At 29.5% G+C, this 10,974-nt stretch overlaps 2 protein-coding genes across 2 annotated transcripts in view; one reads left to right on the top strand and one right to left on the bottom strand.

The window, feature by feature from the left end:
* Positions 1 to 387: 387 nt before the first annotated feature.
* The window catches only part of LOC130899899 (sodium-independent sulfate anion transporter), a 38,036-nt gene continuing 27,449 nt past the window's right edge, over positions 388 to 10,974 (bottom strand). Inside the window, exons 7-10 of the mRNA XM_057810075.1 lie at positions 9,544 to 9,901; positions 6,788 to 7,090; positions 5,251 to 5,396; positions 388 to 3,916 (exon numbers count right to left, since the gene is read on the bottom strand). Of these exons, the coding sequence (XP_057666058.1) occupies positions 3,557 to 3,916; positions 5,251 to 5,396; positions 6,788 to 7,090; positions 9,544 to 9,901 (1,167 nt within the window). The 3' untranslated portion in view covers positions 388 to 3,556. The remainder of the gene's footprint in view (positions 3,917 to 5,250; positions 5,397 to 6,787; positions 7,091 to 9,543; positions 9,902 to 10,974) is intronic.
* The window catches only part of LOC130899900 (cytochrome P450 9e2-like), a 32,872-nt gene continuing 29,607 nt past the window's right edge, over positions 7,710 to 10,974 (top strand). The window contains exon 1 of the mRNA XM_057810077.1: positions 7,710 to 7,860. The gene's annotated coding sequence lies outside the window, so the exon portion shown is untranslated. The remainder of the gene's footprint in view (positions 7,861 to 10,974) is intronic.

Below are 10,974 nucleotides of genomic sequence, written 5' to 3'. Positions count from 1 at the left end.
TGTCTTTAATACGTTAAAAGGTGATACTATTTATTTATTAAAAAATGTTCAAAGTTTACTAGTATAAGATGATTTATTAATTTATTTATTAGTTGCAACATAAGTATTTTTTGTATTCATTATTCATTAATGAATTAAAAACCTTCTTCTCTTTTTTTTGTCGACCTTACATACCTGTCCTCACCCTAGTTGCCTATGAAGCTAAAAGAGGGGCGTGACAAATAACTTGATTTAAATATAGACAGGACCGTATTCAGATAGAAATGAATTAATAGCGGCATGCTTCAATATTTAATTGAAAATTATTTTACGTTTTTGACAGTTTTGCCAATAATGCTGTAATTTGGGTAAAATAGGAATACTTGAAATAAAGTAAATAAAACACTGTTTTTAGACGAAAATGTTTTAATATCACAGTCTAACTACAAAAAGTTTAATAGTGAGGTAAGTAACCTATACATTGAAAGATATGTTAATAAATAAATCTCACAGAAAATAAAAATACATTATTATAAATATATTAAAATTATAATCAACTAAAAATACTATTTGAAACTATTAAATTAATTTACTATTATCGTTATTTCAAGGAACTTACATAGGATTAGGTGAACAGAACAATTCTTGGTCATTTGACAACATTGCATTGATTAATGCATTACAAATTGTATACAAGGCTTTTTTGATAATTTTTGATTCTATTATATTTTTTGATCACCTCGTATATAATTTAGATTTGACCAAATTGATGACTTTTTATTATTTTGTGTGAAAAGTATTTCAATAAAAATTTCAACTGTCAACTATCATTTGTCTCCCGTCAGAATTTGAATCAATTACGTCGATTACTTTGACAGCCAGTGAAAGCAAACTAATCGTGTTATAATGTTGTTTCTAAAAGGACCAATAATTGTACTGTTTACCGCTATAGTATGCAACACCTAATACTGTAATAATACAATAGACAAGGAAAGCGTGACGTCATAAAACAAGATGGTAACACTGGTTTGTTCCATGGTAAAATCAGACATAAACTGTTTCCGATTGTTTAAGGGAATTTTACACGGTATGATAAGTTGAAGCAATTTATCGTAACGATCAGATTGTTACAATTTATCTTGTATCTTGTATCCAAGTTATTTAGACTGTTGTTGTAACAATGACAAAAAATGCAAGCAGATGAACTCGAGAATTTTTAATTATATTTATTGAGAAATTTTACGTAAAGTAGTTCTGGGGTCGATAACGGTTAAGTGACATATGACAGGGTTATACATTGTTACGATTTATCGTAGCGTGGGAAGCCCCCTTAAAGTTTATTTACAAGGGAAAGTTTCTTAAAGTTAAAAAAATGATACAAGTGACTGTGTTTCACCGTGTTTATGAAAATTAGTAGTTAATAATACGTGAACGTATAAAAGTAAGTATAACATCTATTGTAATTAAAGTTATTTAGAGTATATAGAAAAGTTGGGTTAGGAAGTGAAAATATAAATTTCTAATAATTCTTTTTCCAAAAATATCGATAAATAGATAGCGAGTTGTAAATATGAGGTTATTTAATTTGTACTATTTTTCGTTGTGAATATTTTTACTAAAAAAAATCAATTATTGTTAGGTCAAAATTAGCAAAAGTAAAAAAATCAGTAATCTCTACAAAAAAAAATGAATTATCACTTTCCCTGTCCATAGTGGGGTTAAAATATAGATATTTATGAAAAATTATGAATTGAATAATACAAAACAATTACGTACCTTTATGAAGAGTTAAAAACAATCTAGAACTACCGATAATTCAACAAAATGTTTTTAAATTTTTAGTTTTTATCGATGAATAGCTTTTATATAACATATCAAAGCAAATTTATACAATTTCCACAAATTTACACACTTTAATTAAAAATGTACAAACATTTCGAACTACTATTAGATCGATTAAAGAACAAGCGAGATATACATATATACAAATAAGGCAGTTAACAAATAGGAAGACTTATGATTAAACAAGGAAATACTGAAATACTACGTTTGGACAGATCAAAATGTTTAATATGCCTACTCAGTATCAAAGTTTTTGGTAACTGTTGAATAATGATCCAAATACTGAACACACTACCACTACACCAACACTCAAAAGTACACTGTCTAACGCGCGTTTCGATAACCAAGTTATCTTAACTTGGTTATCCAAACGGTGGGTGATAGTGTAAATAGTGTGTTCAGTACATTACCAAATATTCCAACTTAGTTAAATGATCCAAATAATTTTAATATGCCATCATAAGGAGAAATAATCTTCCCAAAGGATATATTTGAGTTAAATATAGAAATGTATTCACAAATGGACCCGATAAAAGGGTTTCACCAGTGGAAGCTTAAAATATAACAAAATTGTCTGAAATTAATGGTATCGGTACAAAGTCTGAACTAACGTACCCTTAGAAGAAGAAAGGAATTGAGAAATATTATAACTTTGTTTAAATTCAGTACTCAAAACAGGAAACCAGAAAAAACAGACATAAAAGTAAAAGATTATATTTGTAATAACAAAAATGCAACCGAGGAAAGAAAATTTGAAGTTAAGAATAAGTTAAAATGGAAAATATAAGCTGATTTGGCTATATTTAGAAAAAGAAATGATTAGGAGGTGCAGGTGGACCATACAAGAAGAAGAATGAGGTATAACAACCAAAGGAAAGGTCAAATTGAAATATATAGAAGATTCAATATAGTAAAAGAATCCCAACAATTCAATTCCTACAAATACAGCAAATAACTGAAGAAATAATAACAAGATACTGGCGGATCATACAAGAAGAAGAATATGAAGCATTTTAGCAAGTGGAAGGTGAAATGACAAGTGATAGAAGTGATGAATCAGTACAGAAATGTAAATATATAAATGGAGAGTTAGAGAAGGATAGAAACAATGAGATTTTGACAGACCATATAAGAAGAAGAATATGAAGCATTTCCAGCAAGTGAAAGGTGGAATGACAAGTGATAGAAGTGAAGAATCAGTACAGAAATGTAAATATATAAATGGAGAGTTGGAGAAGAACAGAAGCAATCGAAAATTCTTACAAATACAGCAAATGTTTGAAGAAACAATAAGAAGATTTTGACCGAGCATATAAGAAGAAGAAATTTGATAATTGTTTTATTGAATCACAAAATATAAACTTTTCTTTGAAACAACCTGTATAAATCGTTATGTAGAAAAAATTTGAAAAAAAAAATGAGCAAAAATAAGATAAGAAGAACAAGATCATATTAGCAAGAATTAAAAAAAATGAGTCGACCATTATTTTGAATAGATTCTAGAAAAAACTGGGAAAAAATGTTTTTCTAGAATTCTTCTCTATAAAAATACGATAAAACTAATTTTTTTTGAACTACATCAAGAAAATAAGTTAATTGAATACATTTTTCAAAACAATAGTCAAAATTAAGTGATCCTTTTGGTCACCAAAGTAGCGGTATACATCACCATATTTAAAAGAAAAAAAAAACATAATATGCAAGAAAATAACATTAAATTATCATTATTTATAAATCAAACCTTCAATACCTCCTCTTTTTTAACGTAAGATCTTTCTTTAAGCAATTGATCTATTTGGTCTTCATTATAAAACACGACGAAGTCCTTGGGCGCCAGCCCTTCGAATACAGCACAAACTGACGGTTTCAAATTGAAGAAGAACAACGGTTGGTTTCTAGCTGCGAAATCTTGGGTTAAAATTTCTACTACGGTAGCTGCCGTGTAATCAGCCCCGTATATATGGGAGCAATCTATGATAACAGGAATCCCCTGACGTAGACTGTGTTTAGTGACTAAATTTCTCACATAGTCTACGGAAGGGAAGATCAAACAACGGTCTGGGGTTAGCATCAGATATTCGTTGTTATCTCTCGACTGAAACAAAAAATTAATAAGGAATAAATGTTATGATTTGTTTTTTTAACGACCCATTATTTATTTTTAATGTCCACCTCCTAATACTAATTTCCTGTCCCAAATTAAATTTTTCACCAGGTAAGTGTTTTCTCAAAATACTAGTGGAAGTTGTCAACCAGCAACCCAACAAGGAAAATGGTTCACAAAATTAATAATTTTCGAAATTATTTAATAAACATATTACAATGTGTATTCAGTTATTTTCACATATTTTTTAAAACTAATTTTCTATTAAAATGAACCTAAAATCAATAGGATTTATCAAGAGAAAGTGTAAACTATAAATTTTTTTACCACAGAAAAAGTTTGCACAATGTCAACTGTCAAATGCCAACTAATTATCATAGATCTTCAATCAGAACAGGACATAGACTTGGATAATTTAATAAAATGAGTTAAATAAGGTGTTTAGCTTATTACAAAGTGTATTTATTTCTTTCTACCTGTTATTTGAAATTTTATATTAAAAAAAAAACAATTAAAATCAAGAAGTTTTATAAAGAAAAACTGTTTATTATTCACCCTACAAATGGTTTACGTTAAACAAATTTCAAGTCGACTACACAATGTCAAATGTCAATTAAAGATCATAGATCTTCCACACATAGGCTTAAATAATTAATTAGAACGAGTTAAATGAAGTGTTGAACTTATGACAAGGTGTATTTACCTGTTTATAGAAATTTTATATAAAAAAAACTTAAAATCAATACGATTTATTACGAATAAGTATTTATCAACGGACTTTATGTCGTCTACACAGTGTCAACTGTCAACTAATGATCATAGATCTTCAATCTGAACTGGACATGAGCTTAAATAATTCAATAGAACGAGTTAGAAGAAGTGTATTTATTTTTACCTAGTTTTTGAAATTTTCTATCAAAAAGACCCTAAAAGTCACGACGATTTATCAAAAAACAATTATTGAACCTACAAATCCTTTCCGTCAAACAAATTTCACGTCTTGTATACAGTGTCAACTGTCAAATGCCAAATAATGAGATATACTTGAATAATTGAATAATTCAATAGAATAAGGTGTTTAACGTGTGTATTATTTGACATATAACTCAACTGTAATCAAACATATACATCTTATAAAAGTGTACACAAATGTCAACTGTCATTTGATGGTCATAGAATTGAATAAAATATAACGAACACACTGAACCGATCTGATCGAAATTATAAAAAACGAACAGATCATCGATGTATTTAACCGGCAATTCTGACATTTTATCTTAAAACGATGACGTCAATCAATTTTGATAATGCAGTTATCTACTTACCCTCAACTTTTCAACAGTAATTTTTGGTCTTGCCGCGTGATATAAAATGAAGAGTATATTTATTCCAATTCCAACTAAAATTCCAATTTCCAAAGCAAGAGCAAGACAGGCAATAAAAGTTGCGAATCCTAGTATTAAATCACTTTCTAAAAAAAAAAATAATGCAGTCAAATTAAGGTTAATGATTATTATTTGGCGACCATAAAATAAGAAATTATTACGAGGGCGAGTAAATAATACCGTAATTGTTTGAATTTCCCGCTCGATTGGCAGAGCAATGCTATTCCTGTCAACAAGCATTAGACGTTTGACGTTTGACAGAATCGATACAAGTTGCGTCATTTAGTTTGTGTTTGATTGTCATTGGGAACAGACTATATCGAAATTTAAGAAGAATATGTGCTAATTGGTCATTATTTTCACGAAAAAACAAACATAAACCGATGCTAAAGCGAAAATAAACAAAAAGATGTATTGTTATAACGAAAAACGTTTAAATTTGACAAGTTTTCATTGCACCTCGTATGTTTATTGATTATGTAACGTGTCCGATACTACTAAGCAATTTCATGCCTAATTATCCAAGTATTTTCACCCATGAGCGGTTTTTATTTCACGCGATGATCATATGCGATAAGGAACTAATTTAGTGAATAAAAAAAATCTGTTTACTAATTTCGAAATAAAAATAATATTAAACCGAATCGGCGTATTTTAATAAAATCATGGTACTTCCCAGAACCGACTAAACGAAACAAGAATTAAAGCACAACATGAAGTGAGTGCAATTTTTCTGCACCCATACTAAGACAAAAAGATTCGGTCGTTACACCCCAAAAGTTGGCATCAATGTATGTAACGTTAATACGTGGCAACAACGTTAAATATCCGTAACTTTTTTTTTCCACATTTAGTTATTTCTAATCGAGTTTATTAAACTACTACATGTTGAATAGACGTCAATTAAACTTCTTCTTTTATTAGTATTCGAACCATTGGTCCGTGTCGATTAAACTCAAGGTCGAATCAGGTGAAAGCGAATAGAAAAAAAAAAAGTTAAATGTTAATTATTTCGCGGTTTCATCTCGAAGTCTAGAGTTATTACGATCTGCGTGGTTTATAGATTAGATTTTTAAAACGGGGAGGTCGTACCGCGTGAAAAGGGAAATGAAATATGATTAAAAAAAAATGAAAGAAAACTGTCAGTTTCCTTATATGATTCATTTTCAGCATTAGCTTGCAAGGACGTAGCTTGATATACGGTGTGGCCACATGAAAGTGGCCGCCATATTTAACCCAAACTACTACACACACAAAAAAAGAAGAAGTAAAACATGACGGCCATTCTAATGTGGCAACACTGTCTCTATCAAGCCACTGTAAGTATATCTGGTAGGGAACGAATAAAAGAATATTTTCAATGATCGGGAATGAGCTTAAGCCGGCCCTGGTATAGTTAAAAAATACCACCAAACCTCTCTATCAACTCATTATTATCATTTATAATGATTTATAATTGAATGTTTGATTAACTTACTTTTAGATCGCCACATAGGTTTGACAACTTTGACTTCCACCATGAAAATGACAGCCGCAATAATGATACCTGCTAAGGTAGCTTTTGGTATGTAGTAGAAATATGGAGTGAAGAAGAAAAGTGCCAGAATAACTAGAATGCCGGTGTAGAGTCCTCCTAATGGTGTTCGTACGCCACTGTTATTATTTACCGCGCTTCGAGATAGAGATCCAGTAGATGGGAAAGCTTGTACGAACGAATTGGCAATGTTGCAAATACCGATCGCTATGAATTCTTGTGTGGCATCAATCATTTTCCCATTACCTGAAATTTTCATAATTTTTCCTCTACATTCATTATAAAATGATTTCATATTCATTTTTTAGAACTATTTTTATTAATAGTAAATAAAAAAAATGATTTGAATTTTTTTATACTGATTAAAAAAAATTAGATTTGTCTTATTTATCCGCGCCCGCAGTACGACACGTCAATTTCTATCCTTCAATGCTGCCAGTATTTTATTCAAATATTTTCAATTCAAGACCTGTATTATCCTACCCTTGGATTCTCGACAAACATTTTTTAAATATATCTTTAATTCAGAACGATTATTATAATGTAATGAAAGAAATATTTAATGTAATGTTTGATTGAAATTTACTATTCTATATATTCTAGACATAGAAATAATTTATATAGAACGCTGTTGCCAGATTATAAAAAACATACCGTATTATGAGAAATCTAATGACCAAGAAATCAAATTTATATCTCAAAATTACATTTTGTGAAATTGAATCCATATGATAATTTTATTTTCATGCATCCTTTTATTATATGTTCAAAGTTCCAATCAATTTATTCTTTTAATAAAACGTTCTAATCTAAAATATATCATATATTGTTCGTTGTACAAGACAAGTGGCAACACTGCTACGCCATTGTATTTCTATAAACTAAAAAGCTTCCTCAAGTTGTGCTTTTAATTTAGTGTTTTCGATTGTGTTGTGTTCGTTTTATTAGTGATATTTGTGACAAATGCCAACAATTACACGTTACTTCTAAAAAAATGCTCATATTGTGAGGCACAAGTAAGTTTAATCGTAAATGATCATTCTTTCTAGTTGATTATCGGCGAGTAAATTTTTTGTGTATCTCATTTTAGTATAATTATTGCTCAGTACGTTAAAGATTCAGTTTTAACAGTATGTGCATCCTATCTGGATTTGAATCGTTTTGAAGTCGCCAATTTTCAATATATCCTCGGAGATTCCATTAGAATAAAAATTTTAACGTAGATTAGAATGTACATCATTCATTGGTGATTGCATTGATGTATATCCAAAATGGCTTATAAAGTATTATATTTCGGGTATATTAAATATAAATTAATAATATAGAATTTTTTGAAAATAAATATTCATACACGGTTGTTTTTAGGCTGAAAATTCACATTTTCATTCGCTAAAAAACCATTATATAATAAACACGTACATTTCACTCATATAGCTTATTCTCAAATGTTTTTTTCAACAAGTATTTTACATCATTTGACCAAAATTTATCTAAATCCTTTTTTCTACACATCCTATGAATAGTATGAGCAGTATATTAAATACGTAAAATGCTAAAGGTTGCAGAACGAACTCTTCCTTTGACTCCTGCAGTACATTGTACAGGACGCATGCGTAATAGTTAAAAAATGTATCTGTCTGACACATGCATTTGTTTTCTCTCTTTATCCGTGACTAGATCTGTTTTGTAGACTAAAGCAGTGTTGCCGTATTTATTTTACGATCTATACGAATATAATATGAAAATAAAATATTAATTTTGCAACTGATCATAATAGAGTATCAAAATTGGAATTTGTTAATAAAATTATCGAAATATCGAACAAAACACGAGAGGTTGGACAATAGGAATTTATTTGATATAAAATTTTGCTTTAAAAAACTCCAAAATATAATAAAAATCAGTAATAATTGATATTGAAGTGAATTTTTATTTCTGACAACAACGCACAGAGGAACTCCGAATTCTGTTCTCATCCAGTGTTGTCACATTATAAAAAAAATAGTATAATTTAACGAATACAAAAAAACGCTTCACAATTTCTCTCCTAACTACGTACCTGTCTAGTTAATAAGTAAAGGAATTCGCCAGATGTTAATAGTTGAATTGAAGTAACTTTTATACTCGTATAATACTTTTTTCAATTGATTAGTGAATGTCTTGGTTATATAATACATAACTAGTTTGATATAAACAGTATAATGTATATTATTATAAGGTTCAACTAACTGTGAAATTCTATTGGAGAATGCTTTTGAATTGACAGCAATTTGCTTTATCACTGACGAAAATAACAATTTTTTTCGAAGCATATGTTACGATATCTTATTCACCATTTTAATACTGTTAAATATCTATTTATACGGGGCGCTAGATATTTAAATCTGGAAATTTGACTTATAGGGTTAGCTGCTCACGAAACTGGTTTACAAATAAATCATTTGTTCATAAAAATTATTCTCGAAATGACTGCTCCTTTTTATTTCCCGTTTACATATTTTTCCCTAAATATAAGGAAATAACAAAGAGTTGGCAGCACTGGAACAAGGACAAATCCATTTAAGAGAAGTGGGGGAAACCAATTATTATTTATGGCGACGCTATAAAAATTTACATATACAACGAAACAAATTATACTAAATAATTTTATTAAATGCTGGCAACACTGTAATTATAAAATGAAAATTATTGCTACTTACCGAAAGCCTTACAGACGGATATGTTTTCCAAAATAAGTATCAATGGAACCACGATTATAGCGCTACCCATAGTCGAGATCATTTCAGGTAACGTGTGACTAGTTACTGTTCCATTATTATCTTTGTAGTAACTAAAGGGAGGTAATTTTAATGCTGGTAGTCCTTGAGGAACGGGTCCTATCACTTTAAATGGCGGATCCCCGTTTAGACAGAATATATACCCGATGAAACCGCACACTATGACTAGAATGGCGTTTCTAGCTGTACTTATTAACCATAGAGATTTATTTACAAAGTTTTCGAAAGCGCTCGGTGCTTCGTCTTCCCGCGAACTTCCAATTTTCATTGTACCGATTATCTACGAAAAAAATTCATCGATCAATGCGTGGAATTAACAAAAACATTTTTAGGTATAAACGTTTCAAATTTCCGAAATGATCGTATTTAAACCGCCATCTTGAACTTTTAAATCAACTACTTAGTGCCAAAGAAAACTATTCCCTTGAATTCCAATCATAATTCCGAAGTCTGGCAACGTTGTTCAAATTTATCATCGTCTATGGTCGAAACGGAAACGGTTGCCGCATTTCTTTGCGCAGCCATTAAAGGACGCCATTGAAACTGGTTACCATAGGCGTGCGGATTTATTTTTCGAACTTTTTTATTTCAATTTTGTTAAAAGTGAAAACGTATTTTGAGATAAAAATGATTAAAACGTACAGATTTTAATATTATGATAAAAAATCTGAAATTTAATACGAGGTATGTTTAAAAACTACGTTGTACTATTTTTTAAATAATAAAAGAAAAAGCTAAACTACAATTTGCTTAAAATGACTGTCATTAGTTTCACAATGATTGAATTAAAAACTGGTTACCATAGGCGTGCGGATTTATTTTTCGAATTTTTTTATTTCAATTTTGTTAAATATGACCAAAAACGAAAAAGTGAAAACGTATTTTGAGATAAAAATGATTAAAACGTACAGATTTTAATATTAACATCAAAAATCTGAAATTTAGTACGAGGTATGTTTAAAAAATACGTTGTACTATTTTTTAAATAATAAAAGAAAAAGCTAAACTAAAATTTGCTTAAAATGACTGAATGATTGAATTAAAAACTTGGATCTCATTTTTATATCGATTTCGCCGAAAAAAAAAATTAACAGAATGAAAAAAATTATTGGAAATATTAATTTTTCGTTTTTTTATGACCAAAAATAGGGCAGACTCCAGTTCCAAACATTCACCAATTAATTTATAATGAAACGATTCATGTAAAAGTCAATTTATTAAATTGGTAATTTTCTAAATTAGATTCAGTTTTCGTTTCGAATCGGAAATCGTAATAATACTCAAGCCGGTCATGCATTTTTTCCCGGAATGGCGCGTGACTCGAAAGCTAGTCATAAAATTGTCCGTGAGGTA

This window comes from Diorhabda carinulata, chromosome 12 (assembly GCF_026250575.1).
Source record: "Diorhabda carinulata isolate Delta chromosome 12, icDioCari1.1, whole genome shotgun sequence".
NCBI lineage: Eukaryota > Metazoa > Arthropoda > Insecta > Coleoptera > Chrysomelidae > Diorhabda > Diorhabda carinulata.
Note: the sequence above shows the minus strand (reverse complement) of the source record. Positions and strands in the feature narration are given on the sequence as shown.